General features: G+C 29.8%; 7 protein-coding genes across 7 annotated transcripts in view; 3 read left to right on the top strand and 4 right to left on the bottom strand.

Moving 5' to 3' along the window:
• LOC105617393 (protein KRI1 homolog) overlaps positions 1-220 on the bottom strand; it is a 3,692-nt gene extending 3,472 nt beyond the window's left edge. Inside the window, exon 1 of the mRNA XM_012198947.1 lies at positions 112-220. Coding sequence (XP_012054337.1) covers positions 112-220 — 109 coding nt within the window. The remainder of the gene's footprint in view (positions 1-111) is intronic.
• A 718-nt stretch (positions 221-938) lies between these two features.
• Positions 939-1,604, top strand: LOC105617654. The gene has a single exon (XM_012199210.1). The coding sequence runs from the start codon at positions 939-941 to the stop codon at positions 1,602-1,604; it is 666 nt and encodes a 221-aa protein (XP_012054600.1).
• Positions 1,605-2,692: 1,088 nt separating this feature from the next.
• Positions 2,693-3,975, bottom strand: LOC105617392 (DNA/RNA-binding protein KIN17). Its single transcript, XM_012198946.1, has 2 exons — positions 3,570-3,975; positions 2,693-3,468 (listed from the first exon to the last, which is right to left on the bottom strand). Exons 1-2 carry the CDS (start codon positions 3,973-3,975, stop codon positions 2,693-2,695), a joined length of 1,182 nt encoding a protein of 393 aa, XP_012054336.1.
• A 1,179-nt stretch (positions 3,976-5,154) lies between these two features.
• LOC105617391 (60S ribosomal protein L35) lies at positions 5,155-6,250 on the top strand. The gene is made up of 3 exons (XM_012198945.1): positions 5,155-5,204; positions 5,576-5,712; positions 5,974-6,250. Exons 1-3 carry the CDS (start codon positions 5,202-5,204, stop codon positions 6,203-6,205), a joined length of 372 nt encoding a protein of 123 aa, XP_012054335.1. The 5' UTR covers positions 5,155-5,201; the 3' UTR covers positions 6,206-6,250.
• A 291-nt stretch (positions 6,251-6,541) lies between these two features.
• Positions 6,542-10,994, bottom strand: LOC105617389 (golgin subfamily A member 2-like). Its single transcript, XM_012198944.1, has 13 exons — positions 10,950-10,994; positions 10,591-10,683; positions 9,936-10,496; positions 9,530-9,725; positions 9,255-9,420; positions 9,027-9,168; positions 8,777-8,956; positions 8,495-8,713; positions 8,234-8,419; positions 7,853-8,104; positions 7,343-7,670; positions 6,930-7,130; positions 6,542-6,732 (listed from the first exon to the last, which is right to left on the bottom strand). Exons 1-13 carry the CDS (start codon positions 10,992-10,994, stop codon positions 6,542-6,544), a joined length of 2,760 nt encoding a protein of 919 aa, XP_012054334.1.
• Positions 10,995-11,508: 514 nt separating this feature from the next.
• On the top strand, positions 11,509-14,906 carry LOC105617388 (FK506-binding protein 15). Its single transcript, XM_012198943.1, has 12 exons — positions 11,509-11,588; positions 11,932-12,087; positions 12,201-12,720; positions 12,785-12,991; positions 13,082-13,117; positions 13,191-13,370; positions 13,460-13,639; positions 13,698-13,914; positions 14,018-14,253; positions 14,335-14,469; positions 14,534-14,743; positions 14,835-14,906. Exons 1-12 carry the CDS (start codon positions 11,509-11,511, stop codon positions 14,904-14,906), a joined length of 2,229 nt encoding a protein of 742 aa, XP_012054333.1.
• A 592-nt stretch (positions 14,907-15,498) lies between these two features.
• LOC105617653 (nuclear pore complex protein Nup88) overlaps positions 15,499-21,653 on the bottom strand; it is a 69,637-nt gene continuing 63,482 nt past the window's right edge. Inside the window, exons 3-13 of the mRNA XM_012199209.1 lie at positions 20,002-20,115; positions 19,322-19,508; positions 18,609-18,703; positions 18,260-18,452; positions 17,907-18,067; positions 17,635-17,711; positions 17,107-17,351; positions 16,510-16,620; positions 16,119-16,345; positions 15,714-15,962; positions 15,499-15,580 (exon numbers count right to left, since the gene is read on the bottom strand). Of these exons, the coding sequence (XP_012054599.1) occupies positions 15,499-15,580; positions 15,714-15,962; positions 16,119-16,345; positions 16,510-16,620; positions 17,107-17,351; positions 17,635-17,711; positions 17,907-18,067; positions 18,260-18,452; positions 18,609-18,703; positions 19,322-19,508; positions 20,002-20,115 (1,741 nt within the window). The remainder of the gene's footprint in view (positions 15,581-15,713; positions 15,963-16,118; positions 16,346-16,509; positions 16,621-17,106; positions 17,352-17,634; positions 17,712-17,906; positions 18,068-18,259; positions 18,453-18,608; positions 18,704-19,321; positions 19,509-20,001; positions 20,116-21,653) is intronic.

Genomic DNA, 21,653 nt, shown 5'->3' with positions numbered 1-21,653 from the left:
AAACAAGTTAGAAAAAAATTAACAATTTTTTAAAAGTAACACAATACTGCGTTCTAATTAGGATTATCCATAAAAANACTTTTGCGTCTGTTAAAGGTTAAGTTCACTCACATTTATGTAATTCTTCCTTTTGACGGAAATTATCATAGATATTGGCATATTCCTTGTTTATTTTCAATTCTTCATCGGAGTCGGAATCATCACAATTGAATAACGACATGTTACGAGTCTCTTTTACTAATTTTTAGTTAAATTAACGATTGGTCGTGATGCACAAAATGTGGGTCGTAGGCAACATGGATGATCATGGGTCGTGGATTGTCGTATATATAAATTACGTTACGTAGCCATGTATACATATGACTTAACCTAGTTTTGATGAAGCGTGTTTGTAATATTTCACGTGGTGTGATTTTATCAATAATTAAATGCTTCATTAGCTTTGAAGCATATTAAAAATTTTATCGCAAAAAATGTTTTATGTCGAAGAACATTTATCGAATGAGTAAGGACCCCAATTAACAATTCAATTGTATTTGTTATGATTGAGTTAATGTAATTGAGTTGAATATATTGTTGAATTTATTGTAGTATTTTTAAGTATTGCAGTATTATAATATATTTGTTTGTTTACGTTATTATTTTGTTCTTACAGTTTCAAAGACAGCTTCTTACTATATATTTGCTGTAAAATAGTATATATTAATATATATGTTATTATAAGCATACTTTTAAAAGAAATTAATACAGTATATTTTAAATGAAATATAATAATTACATATATATTAGATTATTTAATAAATTTAATATGATTTAATATGATTTAATAATATAATTACTCTAATACAGTTTAATAAGTCTAGGCAGTCATTTCTCCTTTGATGATTATTCATACATGTTTTTATACTTGGTTACAGGATTGTTTATAAGTCACAAAAATGATTTATCTTCTGAATAAGACGTCCATTTTATGGCGACCTGTTTTTCACAAGAATATAATTTCTGGTCCTATTAATAAAAACACTCTTGTGAAAAGTTATAAACATCTTAATAATAAAACAAATGCTTGGACAGAGCAAAAATATAAACTTAAGGACAATATAAGTAATGGTTATCAACTTGTATATAGGGAACAATCAAGTATATGCACATTAATTACTTCAACATATCATTTTGGTTGGCTAAGTCTTGCTACTAGTCTATTTACTCTGGGATATTTCATCTACATGAAATCACCAGTACAGGAAGGAATAGAGAATACATTATCCGATGACGAATTAATATTAAGGCCTTTTTCTAATTGGGAAAAGCTATTGTTGATATTTGGTAGTTTTACTATATCGATCGTGCTCATAGTAAGCAGCAAAGCAGTTCCGTTCCGAATTTATTATAATTCTGCAGATAAAATATACAAGGCTGTGTTTGTAAACAGAATATTAGGCAAAACACAAATGGAAACTTTTAGCGAAGGTACTGTTGTTCCTGTATTTAATCGTAATCGAGGAGATATATTTTTTAAGCTCAATGGCCGTATTGTAATACTTGATAAAGAATGTTTCCCAGTGCAAAGCATACGTGAGCGAATGATTTGCAAAACCGAGTAGAACTATGTGTATTAAATTTATATACTATTGCACTTTGTGTATACTAATCACACAGTGATATTTATTAATGATATTTTCCTTTTACGTCAATCATGTAATTGTAAACAAAATCGAACTAATGTTAATATATCAATAAATGTAAATATATTTTTTATGAAATAATATAAAATTAGAACCATCACGCTTTTATTTTTTTGTTTCAATTTTTTAAATAGAGATAATTTGTTTTGTATACTGTATGAATTCTGTATATTGTAATAGTAAATATTTAGTTTTAATTTTCTTAAATTTCTTTTTTAGATAAAAATATAAATTTTTATGTACATTCTTATATTGTATGTATATGTGTAGAAAATAAATTTACTATACATATACTTGCAATATATAAAAGCATTTGGAAGAGAAAAATATTGTAATTGGATACATATGAAATAAATAATGGTTAATGTTTTTGTTTTATTTAAAACGTATAATAATATAAAAGATATATATATACACATACAAAATGAATATTTAGTCGAAAAAAATATAAGACATTTAAAAATTTTGATACATCCTTACAAAAAAGGATAATATACATTTATATATACATTCATTTCTTAAATAAGACTATGTTTTATTTTTATATTTCTTAATTTAACAAGAGATTGTTAATATTTATCAAATTTAAAAAACAATAATTTCAGACTTTGATTTTTAAATTATATAGCATTTTATTTGTGTGAATGATAAGATTTCTAATTCTCCTAATTTTACATATGTATTTGCACCATACAAACACTGATATGTAATAAAATGTAATTATGTGATAATATTCAATAAAAAGTTTGTTTTAAATGGACGTTTCACAAAAAATTGTTTCCCAGGGATTGCATGTAAAATTTATATTACATTATGTAAAGTAATATAAATTATATTATTTTATATTTATATATGCTTTATATACAAGCTTGAAATTTCTTATTTAGTTGTTAAATTTGTACACAGGTGCTCTTCGAAGTAATATAACGAATGTAATACAAGCTATCACTAAACAACGCTAAAATATAATCTCTTTTTCCTAGTATTTTTTTCCACACAATTGTTTCTCAATCTATATACTTGCATACTTGTTCATATGGCAGTTTCTCCAAAATTTGCTTATCTTTTTCGAGTTCAACATCTATGCTATAATGCTCTATATGTAATTTTTTCACTATTGCTCTCATACCTTTATGTTTTCCCCAAAGAATAAGAATTTCTTTACCTATCGCAGGAATTACTGTCTCTAAATATTCTTGATCCAGTCGTATAATATGTCCATTAACTTCTTCTGGTGTCTTCAGTTTTACTTTACCAACGAAACCATCTGTTCCAATTGATTGAACAACGCCTTTAGCTTTGTAATATTTGTCACCTAGACTTTTTGTGGTTACTTTAACCATTAAACCTTCCCTAAGCCAACCTTCAGTTGCAGAAGGATTATCATTACTTTTTAACTTCTTGGTAAATTCTGTTTTATTGTCATCATTGGATCTTTTAAGTTTTTTGTTTTTCTCATTGATTGATTTACTTGAAACTAATTTACTCTGACTATCTTCACTTTTTATCTTCTCCTGCTTTACTTCAAGAACAGGAAGCAATTTTGGTTTTGGTTTTAGCTTTATGTCGAGGACCAAGGGTGTATCGTTCTCAGAACGCATCAATGGTGTCTTAGATGTTTCGCCCATTTCATCTTTTGTATCCTGTTTTGCTCTTTCTATTTGCTTGTCAATAAAATCCATCAGTCGTTCCTCATCATCTTTGTCCATTTTTTCTTTCTTTGCTTTTTTTTCCTGTGCTGCAAGTGTCTCAGGATCCCTATCAATATATGTTATGTACCAGCCTAAAATAATATAACATTTTTTTTTAATCCAAAATTTTATCAATTGATAAATCTTTGTATCTGTAATCATCAACAAGTATAAATAAATTTTAACAATATACCTTTTTCAGTTTCGTCGACAACGCATTGTCCAGTACGTCCAAGCCATTTTACAAATGCAGTCAAAGTGAGCCACTGAGTCGCATTCATATGTATGTGTCCTCTGTCGGCAATGTACTCTTGGTATACTCGATTTGCTGGTACTCGTCTGGTGCCAAATTGTCTCTTCAATAGATTCAGATATCCCTGTGAAAATTCCCGTGAGAATTGATCCATATATCGATGCGCATTTTCTGCGAACAGCAATAGCTGTCGATGATGTGACTCCGACATCGTGTGACACTTGAATCCATTCTCATCCCGACACTGTTTTTGACACATTTGACAATACCATCTTAACTTCTGCAATCCTTTTGCTTTGATTTTATTAGCGATATACTTTGGTGTGCCTACTTCATGCTTCCCCATTGTTTATGTTCTATTCTTAGCAGTTTTAGCTCAAAGAGAGAGATTGAAATCTACAATAGGATTACAAATCGAATAACAATAAATTATTTATTTTAAAATCTAATTCAATCATAAATTTAAAAAATATATAATGATAATTTGTTTATAAGAGTTACAAGTATTATTTACAGGTTAGAATAAAAAATAAGGAAAATTCAGCATTTTTATCACATTTTTTAATCTTAGCATATTGAACTTACAAACTATTTTCAAAAACTGCCAGAATATTTTCTTATTCAGCAAAATGAAAATTTTTTTTAAACTGTCAAAACAAAATTCCAACAAATTTTTATTATACTGCGTTTGTCAAAAGTCTCTCTAGAACCAACAATATGCTATGATCAGACAGGCCAGAGAGAAACTTGAAAGAGGCTATGTCAGCTTTCTTCCTATTACCGTCGAAATTATTCATACACTACCGCCAGTATATCCATTTTTGGAAACTACGCGACTACATATATTTTCTGACACTATCGATAAAATTGTAAATCGTCGAAAGTAGATATTCGTCTCTGTACTAAATTCTTAGGATAGAAGCAGACTACCCATAGGAAGAATAATAAATGTAGTGGGTCCTTGAACGAAAAAATTTTAATTTCTACATATGTAAATAAAAATTGTTGAATTTTAATAAATAAAATTGAAAATTCAAACAAGTTAAATTAATAAAATTTTAATTCCGCATTTTTACATATGTAAATAAAAGTTGTTAAATTTTAAGAATTAAAAAAAACTTTTTCTGACTTTTTCGTATTAAATATTTTATGTAAATTTCTGTCCTGAGGATTTAATACAGAGAACCAAATCTATTTTCGACAATTTTATCGATAATGTCAAAAAATGTATATAGTCATGTAGTTCTCAAATTGAAAATGGATATACTGGTGGTAATGTATAAGCGATTTCGATAGTAACAGGAAAAAACCGACCTTAAATTCTCTCTGCTACGGTATATGATGTCAAATTTTCATTGGTTTCAATGTGATTTGTTGAGTCAAACAGTAAAAACCAATCACATTCGATTACTATTTTAGTTCAATGATCGTTGTGGATGCATTCATTGATTCTAGGGATACGTAATTTAGCATTGTACGTTGGTCATTCTGCCTTCCATCAGCTCCCTCTTTTATCCCTTTCACGATCATCGTCCATGATTCTTTTCCTTATTGAAAGAAAGCCGATTCAAGATGGTTAGTGAGGACGTGAGATTGTAATCCGAATTTATTTATAACATCAATGGTTAATGTATTCCGATTATTTGATGAAAATTGTATTATTGCTACAGTTTAATCGGTGGCTTGTGAATATTTTCGAATTTTATTCTTATGACAGATTTATGTCACATAACCTTGTATCACTGAACACAGAGCGTCACAATTGTCGAGTTATAAATTAAACAGAAAATAAAAGGAGATTATATTTTTTGCATAGCAATTTGTATCTGGACAAATAAAACAATTAATATTGCAATCAGATTCATAACGATTCATAACTCGTAGTCATTTTATTTTAGACAATATAACATGTGAATGTACTTAATATGTATATTAAATTGTTCTAGGCAAAAGTGAAGTGTTCTGAATTAAGGACCAAAGATAAGCGGGAGCTGATGAAGCAGCTCGAACAGCTCAAAACAGAATTGACCACTCTACGAGTAGCCAAAGTGACTGGAGGAGCTGCATCAAAATTGTCCAAGATGTAAGTTTTCTAATTCTTATAATTCATTTCAGACATTCACAAATGTCTTCAGTCTTTCAAATTATGATGTAAATAATTTATAAAATGATAAAATTATATAAAAATATTAAACATTGTTTTTTTGATATCTATACTTTATCTCATTTTATTTAAGATATTAAGAAATTTGTTGATATATATCATTTTATATACATAATATACAGAAATTAATTTTAATCTGTAATATTTCTATGAATTTTTCTATTTGTTATTTTATTCTAGTCGTGTCGTGAGGAAAGCTATTGCACGAGTGTATATTATTATGCACCAGAAGCAAAAGGGAAATCTCCGCTTACTTTACAAAAATAAAAAGTACAAGCCCCTTGACTTGAGGCCCAAGAAAACGAGGGCTCTACGTCGCGTTCTTACTCCCTACCAAGCCAGTAGAAAAACGTTGAAGGAGATACGTAAACGCTCTACGTATCCACAGAGAAAATATGCTTTGAAAGCATAGTATGTACATTTTTAATTACTATTCAAAATAAAAATTTCATTAAAATATTGAGTGTTTATTTGCAACAAAATATTGACATTCACAATCTGTTAGCCTTTTGTTAGCTAGGTGCAAGAGAAAACAAAAATTCTATCTGCAAAATTATTCAAGGCACTGTATATTTATAAAATAACTCTTCGGATAAAAATCTTATGTCCGTACTTTTACAAGAGATAAATACAGAAGTTTTAGAAAAGTCTAAGAAGTCTATATACAAGTATTATTATTCTACATGACTAATTTATATTATATTATAATTTAGTTATAACAAAGATTAAACAAATTTATTATTCATGATTACACGGTAATGAGCCTTCCGGAGCACCATGGACAAGGATGAAAATTAGGTTCTATAATACATATATCTTTACAGTCTTTGATTTCCGTGAGAAGATCAAGAATATCTGATGCAGTTTTATCTTCGATCAATGGTTCTGCATTGTCTTGCTTTTCATTTTCAGGTAGCGTAGGAGCATCAGCATTTGTATCTGTAAAGAGAATACAATCATATACATAAACACATACATTTTTTTCATCATCATTTCTATAGATCGCTTTAATTATAACCAAAATACATTATAATTAAATTTGTATTTAAAATGTAGCCTTCACTCATTTGTGTTCGATTCATTAAAAAATTCTAAAGAAGGTAATTAAAGAAAATATTAAGTACAGGTAAATTTACCTTTATAACAATTTATTTCTGTGGAATTTATTAGTGTTTCGGGATGTTTTTTAAGCAAGTCAGTAACTAATACTTTTAATTTGTGCAACTGTTCCTGTTGTTGATTACGTTGCTCCACTAATTGACGGAAGGTTTGCTCTCTTTCCTTCCATCTTTCTCCTAGAATTGCTCGTTGCTTTTGATATAAAGTTATGTATTCTCCTGTATAAATGTATGCGCGTTAATTAGATTTTTTAAAATAAAGAATTCAAATGTATATACATATGTTATGTGAAAAGTAAAGGATTAAAACAATAATTTTTATAATATTAAATTTAAGATTAAAAATTAACTATTAAAATAATACAATATCTAAAAAATTAGGAGTAAAAAAATAGGGCAAAGTTTATGTAATTGAAAGTAGTATAACTTACCTATAGTTTCTGTTTCACCTTGGAGCTGGAGAACAAGATGTTCTAATTTCTGTTTCTCGTCAGTTAATTCAGCGACCTTTTCCATTGTTTCCTTAAATCTGTTTTCTAATTTTGTAATAGGCCTAAAATTGTCTGAAATATTTTTATCTTCTGGCAGTGGTGAGTTTTGCATTGTTATAATATCATTATAATTTTGCTCATTTTTTGTTACAAGCTGATCTTCATTAACTTTTTCAACTTCTCTGGGCAAATGTATCTCTTGCTGTACTTTAGTTTCTAATTCTTTTGCGAGTTCTTCATTCTCATTTTTCAAATCTTCTATATAAATCTGTAATATATAAATTATGAATAATATATATATAAATAAAGTTATGTTAAATAATGAAATCATAGATTGCATTCTCACGTAAAAAACATATACATGTATGATTCTAAATTAATTAAAATTATTAAATTACTAAATAGTTGATTAATTAAAATTATTAAATTACTAAATAATTGACAAATTACCAAAGCATTTTGTAATTCTTGTTGTAACGTTCGGGCATGGTGAGATTGTGCTTGATAATGCTGCATTTGATCTGCAATTTGAGCATTTTGCAGTTTTTCTTTCTCTAATTCTATTAAAAGTGTTTCCTTTTCTTTTAATTTTTCTTTCAGATTATCCATTTCCATTTCAACATTATTTAATCTTGCATTTAATTTTCGACCAATATTTCGTTCAGCTTGAAGCTGTTCTGTTAAATCCAACTTAGCATTACTCTAAAAAGAAAATAATTATATAAATTTTTAAAACTTTTAAATAAATTTATGTAATAAAAGAAATATTATAAATTTTTTAAAATCAAAATATATTAATATTAGATCGATGTATATAACTACATCACTTACAAGAGTAACAAAAGCATTTTCCATTTCAGTTAATTGTTCCTTTAATTGTTGATTTTGTGAAACAGCTCTAGATGCACCAAGTTTTTCACTTTCAAGAGCCTGTACTAATTTTGCTGCATCAGTTCCATCATCTTTCATGTCTCGTAAATCCTGTATTTCTTTTGTTAATATTTCAATCTCTGCATTCTAAAAATCATCTTGTCATTAAAAAAATTTGTCTACTAAGTTCCTGAATTGTTATCTTTTTGTATATATTTTTACCTTTTCAGATAACGTGATGTGAAGGTTTTTATGTTGTGCAGTTAGATTCTCAATATTTTTCATTAAATTAGTTATTTCTTCGTTATGATCTTGCGATGGAAGTATGGCTTCACTTTTCTCTCTTTCATGCTGCAATTGTTGTTCTAAATCCGATAAACGTTGTATGTAACTTTTCTCTCTACTTTCTAAATCACTGATTATTTTTTTTCCACTTTCAACCTGCAATTACTCGATATAAAATGACTACTTTTATGAATAAAGTTATGTAAACATTTAATGTACCTCATTAAATAATTTTGCTTGCTGTGCATCTAACTGTCGTACATAATTTTGATATTGTCTACTGGCTTCATCCTTCTCGTTATTCACTAGTTTCAACGTTTCTCTCATTTGAGCCAACTGTTGTTCTAGTACTGTTACAGTTTGATGCTGGGACTCTAATGTTTGTGATGTATCAGTTAGCTATAATCAATTTATTTACATTAATTTTAAAATAAAATGATTGTAATTTTCAAAAATCGTAAAAAATTACTTGTTGTATTCTTAATTCATTTAAGGAAAGTAAGGCTGCTTTCTCTTGGAATTCTTGTTGCAGAGTAACAAATTCAGTATTCTTTAAATTTAATTTCTGTTTTAATTCTGATGTTTCCAATTCTAAATCTTCCTTTTCTTTTCTATAGACGAAAATAATTATTCGATTATTTTGCATGATATACATATTTAAAGCCATACATTTATTAAATGGCTTCAATATAAATACCTGAGTTCATAATAATTCTTTTCGAGCTCATCATAGACTTGTTGCACTTGTTGAGCGTTTTTCTGAGTATCAGTAGAATTACTTCGTGTTTGAGTTAATTCTTTTTCAAGCTCGTTAATACGAAGTTGGCTATGTTTTAATTTTCCGCTTATCTCCTCTATCTCCTCTAAAGCACAGATTCAATTGTGACAATGAGAAAATAACATTTTCCGATATTGTCAGAACAAATTTTGCGTTTTCTGAGATTTTATATGCAAATTATAATAAATAATAACCTGAATTCTGTTTCGCAGTTTTCTGGCTCTGTGCCAAAGCTGCTGTAAGCTCCGCCTTTTCTGCTATCAGGATACCAGTAGTTTGTGCGTGAACTTGTAATTGTTCCTTCAGAGGATTTATTTCGCGAACAAGTTTGGCTTCAAATTCAGAATCTTTTGTAGCTAGAATTCCTTCCAATTCGGCTACTCTGCTATGCTATTTTAAAGACAACAATGAAATTAGATATAATCCAGTATTTTGTACTTCGATTGTGTTAGTTTTAATGACAGTTTGATATTATTATGTTATCGTTGTGCAATTTTTTTACCATATATAATATCTGCGCGATAACATAATGGTACCAAACTGTCATTAAGTTACAGAATTGGAATGCACGAGCTGCATATAGTGTCAAAATATACTTACATAACGACTAACTTGAATGTGTAAGTCATTTACAAGTTGTTTCTGTTCCTCCAAACATGAATTTAAAAATTGATTGCGACACTTTAAATCAAAATCAAGTGAACTTGATGGTTCACTGTGATCTATATCATCAGTAAGAACATGAGCAACTTCTGAGGCCATTTCTAATAAATATTCTTTCTGCACCGTTGATGGTCCATTAGATGCTGTAATATTCAAGTTATATTTCTCATCATTTCCCACATATTGTGAATCTGATTGAAGACGCGAATGCATGGTGTTTTTATTGCCACTTTCATGTAATCTGGCAGTTTCTGGATAATTTTCCAAGGTAGGAAAGCTCTTTTCTGTTACTTCACTATTACTTGTTGCTATTTTAGTTTCAATCATATCTGGTAAGTTATTAGCACCATCAAAGTGATTTGTTATATTTTCTTCTTTATGCATAATGTCTGTATCATATATATGTTTCTCAAATTGTTTTTCTATATATTCTACTTCATTCTTTTGATTATAGAGTTTATCCATTTCTACAGTTTGGCAACTGTACTTTGTTTGGCACTGTCGGAAACATTGTTTAAACATTATACTTCAAAAATACATATTATATTTTAATAGAAATATATAAATTTCTATATTGTTATAGAATAATTACCTGTGATATGGATTCATCTACAACATTTGAATCTTGCTGTTTATTCAAGGTTTCTTGCACTTGCAATTTCTTTTGCAATTGGAATTCCTTCAGCTGTAACAACAGTCATAACTTTATTCAAATCCATTGACAAGCAAGATTTTATTATGCTAAAAATTTAATGCCAATAAAATATGTTAGCATCGCATTCTAACAACTTATAACATTTAATGTAACAACTTGATAATGTTATTATTATAATTATATCGATAAAGAGTATTTCGCAGCAAGATTGCATTTGTATTGGAGCGCATTATTTAATACATATACGATAATTGTATTGAATGTGATGTGACAGCTGGTTCCAAATGTAGAATTACCTTCTTCTTAGCAGCTAACAGCTTCTCTGTCTTACTCATATTCATTGCAATAGTTTTCGTGGTGGAGGGCTCGTTAAGGGTTATTACGTCAAATACAAAATCTCCGGAAACACTTTACATTGTTTAGAATAGCGGCAGGGTATTGCGTGATGACGATGATAACGTCGTTTAAAAAGGGTTATATCACGTCTACTAACGTCTACGTGTACCATATAGTGCCACACCTGTTCCTTGTCACTAAATTGCATTGAAACTTTCTATCTCACTTTATCAAACTGGAAATATATATCAATTTCATTTTAAAGTGCAATGAGTGTAGACTAGTTCAGTTACAAAGGACAGACATGTGTCACGCGCGTGCAGCTTGTCATCGTTCGTGTCACGTGACTTGAGAAAAGGCCTAAAGTGGATGCCGGATTTTACGTTGTTTTATGAGGAACGTATGATAGTGAATGTAATGTGTTGTGAATGCAATTTGAACGACGAGATGTCATCAAGACGTGCCATTTCGTTCGTATACGATTAAGAAACGCATTAATTACGTTAATTTCCCACAATCATGAGTGCGCAAAATCAGTTACCAAATCTAGATAAGATCTTCCGAGATGACGATGAGCCTGATTTCGTACCGTCGGGAGGGTACGTATCACTCGTGTATTATCGAATATAACTCGCTAAGTGTTAGTACAAGTCTGTTGATTAAGTGATAATTTATTTCGATTAGTAGATTATCTATTTTTTTTTTCTAAAACCTAAACATTGTTTTTAGATATTAAAATACAACGAAACAATTGAAGTGACAGTGTTTTAATTAGTTCTAATTAATTAATTTAATTTTTATAACTTTTATCGCAATTATGCAAATGTTTCTTGTATCATTATTTTATAAGCAAACGAAACTAAATTTGTTCTCGTCTATTCTGATTATTTTTGTTTTGCCTTGTATTTATCAGACGATATATTAAATATTTTATACTTGCAGATCTAATCTGGCTGCCATTTTTGGACAACAACCGAAGCTCGAGCCTCATTCTGTTAAACAAGTACCTAAGAAGAGTACTCGATATAACATACAGCAAATTGCACCATCTTCTAAGACAGAAGTGTTGATAGCTAAAGCAGTACATGCTTTCAAATTGTAATTTCATTTAAACTGCTAAGAGAAAGAAAAAATAATTATCTCTTTCTCTTTCTCCATAATCTTATTTATTTTATAATAATGAGTACTAAATGAAATTAATTGAATTTCAGGCAAAATGGCCAATATGCTTGTGTCGGAAAGGTTGGTATGGCATTGACAGGCAACGTAGCAACAAGAGTATATCAGATAATTTTGTACAAGACTAAGCAAGAATACATATCTGTTGCCACAGTAACACATGATTTTGTGTATACTGTACAAATGAATAATTACGCTAGTTATTATGATAACAATAAAGAAAATTGGTCAATTTTATTCGAGAAGTACGAGCATTACTTAGAGTTCGCAATAGAAGTGGGACTAGCACGCTATTTTGCGTTGCAAGAGAAAGGAGAGAATGTAATCTATCAAGATCTAATGCTAAGCGATAAAGATGTGATCGCGAAAGAGGGAGACAATATATGCATCAAATATTTCGTGGGGACTGAGATTATCCAGCCTTTTAAAACAAATTTCGCAATGTCACAGACAATGACTGTAGAAATATCGACGGATGAGAATTGGGAGAGGATTCTTCTGGGCAGTGGCAAGGGATTGAAAAGAATTTTATTTTTACCGCCTAGTAAACAGGTAGTTGATCAAATTTTTATAGAATGCTGTATGCAATAATGTCCACATTAAAAGTTTTACATAGATTAGTTTAGGTCCTGGATTTCCTAAAGAAAGAGATATTATGCTGATAATTGAGATAACCGATATACGGGTACAGGAAGAAAATTCACCGATACCCAAAAACTTAACGAGTGGAAAAGCAGCCATAATATCGAGAATGGCTAAAATGGGTCAGTCCATCTTACCAAAAATGCCTCTACCTTCCACTACTGATTCCGAAGATACTGAGGTGCTCAGCTAATATTTTCTATTTCTATTAATAGAGATATCGAATAAAATTTATATGTTCAAATTTAAAAGAAACAATATTGTTTTACAGGATGATTTACCTCATAAATCTCCTCGTCACAAGAAGGTTAGATACAATTTCCAAATTTCTCTGTGGAAACAAAATCTATATTTTGTTAAAATATTGTATGTTCTGTTAGATCGAACAATCAGAAGGAAATTTACAAAAGAAGAATTTATCCTTCGCGTCACCAGATGAAAAAGAGGCTCAGAAAGCTGTGGAGCCTAAAACTGGAGTGCCTTCTGTAGATTCTAGTACCTATAAGCCATTAATTTCTGCACAACCATTAACATCACAATGGGCTCCATCATATTTTGCTGTATGATTTAATATATATTTTATACTTAATAAATTTATACTTAATAAATCAATGTGAGACATGATTGTGAAAGAAGGTTAAAATTACAGGGACATTACATAACGATGGATAATCAGATGTATCCTGTCTCGCAAACTGTAAATCGTGCAATACCAGCTGCTCTGGATCCCGGAATGAATATGTTGTTATCAGAAACGAGAATAGCAAACGCGGAAATACGAATGGGAATATCCAAAATATCCGATAATGTTCAGAAATTATTGGATAAGGTATGCATATCGATAAGAGGATGAGATTGCGTTGATTATAAAATTGTTACGTATGTAGTTCCATGCACTTGAGCTTCAAAATGCGACAACTCCGACGAACGATAAGGCAACTTTGGATGCTTCTTGGAAAATGCTCTTAGCTCTTAATGCATCTCAAACAGGAATAAAGGTCGAAGAATTATCAACAAATACTGATAAAGATATGTCAGATGAAAAGATTTGGGAGGCACAGAGCAAAATAAGTTCTTTAGAAAATGATTTAAAACAATCGAAAGGTAATAATCATCTGAGATAATATATTTAAATAGTAATATTGTTATATTAGAATATAATTTGTATGTTTAATATTTATTCAATTATTGAAGCATGTTATTACAGAGGAAAAAGAATCATTGCTTCAAATTAATGAAAATCTGAGTAAAAAGCTTCAAGAATTGGAAACAAGACTAATCGATACTAATGACGAGTTAAAGAAAACCAAAGAAGCCTTAGAAGTTACTAAAAATATAATTGCACAGTGTAAAGAAGAAAATATTAGTTTAGAAGATAGACTTTCTAAATGTCATAAAGAGCACGTTCTTCAAGCCGATACAATATCTTGCAAACAGAAAGATGTAATGATCATATTTCCTAATTGCAAATTTTATTCTTTATCAATATATATATATATATATATATATATATTTACTTTGCAGATTGAGAAAAAAAATAAAGAAATTAAGCAAATAATGAACAAAACGTATCACACATTATCAGAGAAACTTGCGGATGAATCACATTCTGAACTATCTTTTGATTATGTAAAATCAACTATTGCAAACACAATAAAGGTACGAAATATGTAAAACAAGTACTTAACATGACATTTTTTTTAATCTAAAATTTTATGCTTAGCATATCACTTTGCAAGTATTATATGAAGATCCCGACGAAGAAGATAGAGAATCTAAAACAATTAAAGATGTGAATTCCACAAGTATTAAAACTATTAGCCATCAACAGATTGAGGAACCAAATGAGAAACATATTAAGAAATCAGTATTAAACCCAAATAGTGATAATGATTTCTCAATAAAATGTATGGAAACTTCACGATCTACTACGGTAATGATCTTTATTTTTATATTTTTTAAAAAATATTTATATGGGGCATATTTCTATGAAAATAAATTTTTGAAATCTTTTTTTCATCTAGATCATGCCTATATTTGAAAACGAACCACCACCTGTTCCACTTGAGGGCATTGATGAAGTTGATAGCGAGTGATTGATTAATTCCAATACTGTTTGATTTCTTAATTTATTATTTCATGCTGCAAAAAATTATTTCATAAAAATATTTCTTATTTTTAGTATTAGTTGCATGTATTATGTATATTTTCAATATGCATATCCTATTATTGTGCTATTCCTAATAATTTCTAGATAAATGATGAAACTTTTTGTACATTTTAATAAAAAGATATTTTTATTATAAATATATTGTATTGCACACACACACATATCCACACACCCACACCTACATATACACACGCACGCACGCATGCACGCACGCACGCACGCACACACACAAACACACGAGATATTTTATTTTAGCGCTAAATTTATTCTAATAAAAATGTGTGCATTCAGAATAACAACCACTCACTGAGCGCTCTGAATGTACCCAATGATTAAATATAAGAAAAATAATTATCTAAATTAAATATAAGAATCTGTAGTACATCAATTCGAAATTTCAAAGATAACTTATAAAAAATTATTAAATAGATAAAGGCATTTTTTATTGTAAAATAAAATTTTTATAAAATAAAATTAAAAATCACTAATTACAATTTAGACATTAATAATATTTGCTATTACTGTTTACTAATATATGAAAGACTAATTTCTGCTTTAATTTGTTTTACCTGATCTACCAAATTTTTTATGTTTTTCGCCCTGTAAAAGAAAAAAATATATCATACTAAGCAACTAATATATGATAATATACTAACAATAAGTTTATGTTTGTTAATCAATCTGCATTCGTAAAATTAAAGATTTCGAATTATTGATTTACAATTGTACATACATATGACAAAGATTCTCTTTTGCTGCTTCTTCTTGATTGTGTGTGAAAACAATTTCTTTTCTCTTTTCATTGAATTCGGTACTATTTGTATGCACAGTCTGTTGAGCAGATTTTTTCTTGAGTTGTTCAAGTCGTATCTGCATATCATGTATCTTCATATCCATTTTCTTCAATTCTTCCGCCTCTGCTCGCTCAATAGAAGTCATTAAAGGTTCTTTATAATTTACCAACCTTAGAACTTCTTCTGCTCTGAAAACGTAGAGTGTAATTTGCATTTTATTTTTTTTCACAATATTTAAAGAATTATTTTTTCTTTTCTCACACGATTTAATAAATTATGTTGTATCTATCATTTATTTGACATGATACTAAGAAAAAATTATTTTAAAATAATTAAACACTTACCTACGAGCCAATTCTTTTTGTTTATCATTAATATCTTCGTATCGTTCAGCTAAACGTTCAGCAGTCTGTCGCAATTCTTTTTTCGTCTCCATCAAAGTGTCGAGTTCTTTTAATAGATGACTTTTCAAAGCTTTTAAAGCGCGAACCTTCTTGCTAATTTCTTCCCGGACTTTGTCGTGTCGAACAAAGTGTTGAGTACGAAAGATATTTGTAGCGTGATATAACAACTGGAATACAAAAAAAACGTCGATTAGAGTGTAGTTTTGTTATGTAGTTCCTTTTTTATTTTTATACACTAAACAAAAAGTTTTAGACGTTTATATTGATTTCTAAATAACCAAAAAGATTAGCATTACTTTCATTGTTTGTAACGTTTTATATTTATGCTTACCTCTAGAGATTCACTTAAGGACATCGAACGGGATCCTATCTTAGTTATAGGTTGTGATATATCGCGTCTCAGTAATTTTTTAATATATACGTCGAATGATTCCTTATTCACCTTAAAACATTATTTATTTTTATAATAAAACATATTTTTTTACTATGATTAACTAAATAATTAATATTTTCTTGCTTCATCCTAAAAGAATTGTGTGAAAATCTGAGCAAGAAAGCTAAAAAAGTTTAAAAATAGAAAAATAAAATAAAAATATAAATATAAGAAGAAAAATAATGTAATAAAAGAAAAAAATAAAGAAATTATCTCGATATTAAAGCATTGATATTCGAATCAGATGGTAACATTTATAATATAATAATATTTATAGAATTTAAGGAATGACGAATGGTGCTGAGTGATAGCAATATATTCGTATTCAGATCCTAGGTTCGACTCCGACCGTTATCCTATATATGTTTCGGTTTAATAAAAAATTAATTTTGGAGAAATATGGTTATAAAAAAATAATAGATGAATAGTATACAACTCGTTTCGACAACATCATCATTCATTTAATATTCATAATCATTTAATATTCATAATTACCTTTTTCGCAGTATTCATGATCGGTTCTAGCTGCTCAATTCTTGGAAGATAATAAAGGTCTATAACCGAAAGATCGATGACAATGCCTGTGTGTAGCAATGCGATTAGAACACAAGGCTCTTGGAGGAGACCAAAACCTAATATTGGTGTAGCTTCATCTATATTTGTGTGCTTGGTTCTCGTGGAAAATAGGTATTGTAAAACCGATTGGTTTAATAATGATGGTAGATAATTTCCGCTGTTATCTAAGAAAAGAAATAAAATATTTGTAAGAATATTTAACAAAGATATAGAAGGAAAATCAATTATTTCAATTTTTCTTTTTTTCTTCGATTTTGATTTTGATTTTTAATAAAAATTAAGTTGATTTTAATCAATTTTTTAATTAGATATTATATATGTGGAAAAAAAAAAATTTTGTTTATTGAAATTCACACAAATAAGAATGTTTTTATAATAAAGCTCCCAAAGTAACAGATACTAATTTTCCTTCATTATTTTCTTTTTACATAACATAAATGTACTTGCCATGTATTAATTCCTCCAATTGAGAAACCATCGGTAAACTCACCATATGAATCCCAGCATTGTGAGAGCAAAAATATCTAATACAATACAATTGATAAAGTCAATTTTGTTTAATCAATCAAATAATAAAGTGCAATATGGATTACTTTGGAAATATCGCTCTTTTCGTGAAAAGAAAGGAATCAATTTTTAATTGATGATCAATCAAGTTTTGATTGAATTACGGTGAAAAAAGTTGCGATAGTTCACATACGTTTTCTTCAACTAATTACCTCGATTTATTGCCCTTATCGCAATGAAGATGAATGGGACAATTATATTTCTTATCGTCATCCGTAAAGAGAAGACCCAGTTCCAGTTCGACACATTCGTAAACGTAAAGCGCATCGTCCGGCGTGTGAAGACTATAGTTTGAACCATATTGCGACCAAGTCTGGGAGAAGAAAGAGAGAAAGAGAGAAGTAATTTTTTAATTCGTTCTTTTCTTAAATAATTATTTCTATAAATTTGTCTTTACGTTTTCGATTAATAATATGGAAAGAGTAGCAAAAAAAGTCCGCGTGATATATATTATGACACACATGAAATACACAAAGAGTTCTGCAATATTTATTATACGTCATACCTTTCTGTCGTCGTCATCGTCGTCCAATATTTCGCGCAGCAATATCGCGTGATAAATCTTTCCGGTGCACATGGCGACGACCACTATCGGCGGGGTAGTTTGCAAGCACATGATAGAGCATGAATCTATCCCGTAATTATCATCGGTCGACGGATACATGGACAGCGAACCCAATACCACTGGATTCTCGCAGCTGACAACAGTTAAAGCCACAATCAAATACGAAAATAGGTGCTATTATTAACATAAGTGAAAACAATTCTGAAATCGTTAATAGCGTATTTTTTTGCCAAAAATTTGGTAAGATGTACTTAATTTCTCTTGATTTATAAAAACATTTTGTTCATACTTCTCTAATAAAACATTGCCACGAACAATTAGTACTTCGCCATTTCCACGGAGCACCAAGATCGGCCATTCGATCTGATTCCAATCTATTGTTTCCTTTATCTAAAAAGGAATATTTCACAATAGCACTTAATATTAATAATATGTCATAATAACAAATTAAGAGTATTACGAACATAATAATAAATTATATAAATCTAAAGTTCAGTAATAAAAATCTCGACGATGATTCAATTTATTTTAAAAAAATAATTCAATTTATTGTAAAAATCAAGAGAGAAAAAAGAAAGCTATCGTCGAATTTAGAAGCAAGATTTGCTTTTAATAAATTTAAATAAACTTAAAATTTTGAAAGATATTTATGTTCTGAGCGAATCTTCGTAAGAATATATTCATTTTGGATTTTCAAATTGTAGCTGTATCTAATTATTATTGAAAAATTTTAAATGTGCGATCAGAATAAGAATTTTAGAAACAAAATATGTTGTTTTGAGTTCACAAATTTATTATATCTATAAAATTCGTTAAACAACAATTATATAGGAAAATAAAATTTTATATTTTTATCACGTACATAGTAAATTTGATGCGTTATTTTTCTATAATTAATAAAAAAATAAATCATTAACAAACAGATAAAATATGTACCATATTGAAACAAATATCTTAGAGAGGCAATATGTTGTTTAGAATTACAAAGTTATGGGCTTGTACCTCGTCAATGTTCTTGTCGACAAACATTTCTGGTTTTCTCAGAGTAGGAGTAGCGAAATCGAAATCCACTGCAGTTTCGCCGAGGGAAGTAAAATCCGGGATCTTCGAGGGCGAGCTCGATGGTGCGCGGCCAACTTTCCAACATTTTACGAGTCTTGGTGCATCGCCCAGGTCGCATTCATATAAACTGCGGTGAAGTTAAGGTAGCTTAAGGTCAGGCCGACGACATTTTTAAAGACTCTTCGGCGTGCCGCGTAAAGTCCTCTAAAGTTTAGTTTTGCATAAACGTTTCCCGTACTTTTAAACCGTAGTCTAACACGAGGAAGAGCTAAAGAAGGCGAATTCGAGTTATAAGTTACGTTATGCAGTTTTTCCGAAGTTTCATAGTTTTCTGTAATTATAGTAGTATTCCTAACATTGAGAGGATACTTTTCTTGCGGTTGAAAAGTAAAATATTTCCATCTTAAAGTATTATATATACATAACATTCGATTGACTGAGGATTTCGATTGATTCGTAATAAGTAATTATGTAAAGTATGAAATTCGATTAAATAATGCAATTCAAATTAAAAAGTTTCAGTTGAATAATTCCGTTCAGACATTTCTTAATTATTGAAAAGAATCAATTATGTAAGTTAAAATAAAGTCACAAATAGCATATTTTTTACACTTAATTACCGGAAGGAATTTTCAGATGTCAAAATTAGTAGATGTGAGTCGTTCGTAGAACCAGGATGCCATCGCATTCGTTGAATTTCCGTGGTTGCCCCAAAATCGCCAAAATTATGATTCCTGCGATCAGAAAATAACGAGATACAATATCTGATTTGAGATATAACATTCACTTCAATTTTGATAAATTCATAAAGTATGTATTAAATATTTAATAGCACAGAAGTGACAATTAAAGTTTGAAACAAAAGAATATTATTAATATGTATACGATATTCTGAATTTCTTGGCAATATTTAATGCAATTAAATAATAATTAATATAGTATATTAATCGTTCATTCGCGATTATAATTAAATAATAATTAGAGATATAAGAAAATTAAATTTCATAATGTAAATATGTAATGCGCACAACTACGATACGTTATATTTCATTATAATTTATTAAAAAAAAAGAATAAATTATGATTCATTATGTATGATTGAAACAAAAAGAACGTGGATGATGTTCCACAAATGTGAGACATCGATCCAAGCTGGAGTTGCGCCTAAGCAAGGAGAGGCGCGTTCGGCCGCGCGGATGAGCATTAATGGTTTTATAATCTAATGAATTTTTAGGATGAGCATCGGGAAGGACGAGCGGAAAATCCAGATAGGTTTTTCCCCAGGATTTATTGCCGAGAAAGAAAAGATGAGAGAAATGGGGAGGAGAGCACCCGTCGCTTATCTCCCGTTTGTCGGCGCCTTCCGACCGATGACCAACAAACCAAGAGTCAAGCTTACAGATTTATCCGCGTGAAGAGATAACGATGATTATTTAACTCCGAGGAAATATATTCGAATCTCGGATAGATTTCGAGATAGATTCCATTCTTTTCGTTTTCATATCTCAGCTTTTTCCACTTTATTTTCAAGAAATCTTTCCAGAGAAGTTATTTTATGTTTCTCTATGCAAGTTTTGCGAAGCTTTTTTATGTGAAAGATGTTAGAATGTTGATATTCTCAAATTTATTATTCTTAAAATGCTATTATGTTTACGCTGTCTGGATGATTTTTTGGATTGAGTGACTGTTTAGGTCATTTTAAGTTTTCTTTCTCCGGAAGACAACTACGCTTCGTTTAGTTATAATCCTGATGCGCAGAGTTCATAATCGTTTGCGCTCTAGTGAACGTTATTATTTAATTCGTCCATTTACGGAAAAAAGTTACGAAATTCATCTCGGAATCTTAAATGAGGGCGGACGAGCGACGCGACGGCCGCAGTGGAAGCGGCAGTGACTTAAACGCAATAACGAGTAATACGCAGGGAAGTTCCTGGAATAAAATGATACGACACCGTGTAAGATCTACTTTGAAGTCAGGTCCGTGCCGTTCTTTGTACAAATTGCGAGAAAAGCGCAGCGCAAAAAGCCCGTCCACTGCCACCGGGGTTAATACATTTACGTAGGAAAATTATTTTTAATTTTTCTAGACGTGCCTTGGACGAGAGAGAGAGAGAGAGAGAGAGAGAGAGGAGGGGAGGGGGAGGAGAGAGAGAGAGAGAGAGAGAGAGAGTAGAGAGGTAGGTAGGTACGGTACGGAGTAGTAGGTAGGTGTACGGAGTAAGTAGTCGACGGTCGTACGTACGTCGTACGTTAAGTAAGTTTAACGTTAAGT

This window comes from Atta cephalotes, assembly GCF_000143395.1.
Source record: "Atta cephalotes unplaced genomic scaffold scaffold00013, whole genome shotgun sequence".
Lineage (NCBI taxonomy): Eukaryota > Metazoa > Arthropoda > Insecta > Hymenoptera > Formicidae > Atta > Atta cephalotes.
This window is presented reverse-complemented; position numbering and strand designations above follow the sequence as displayed.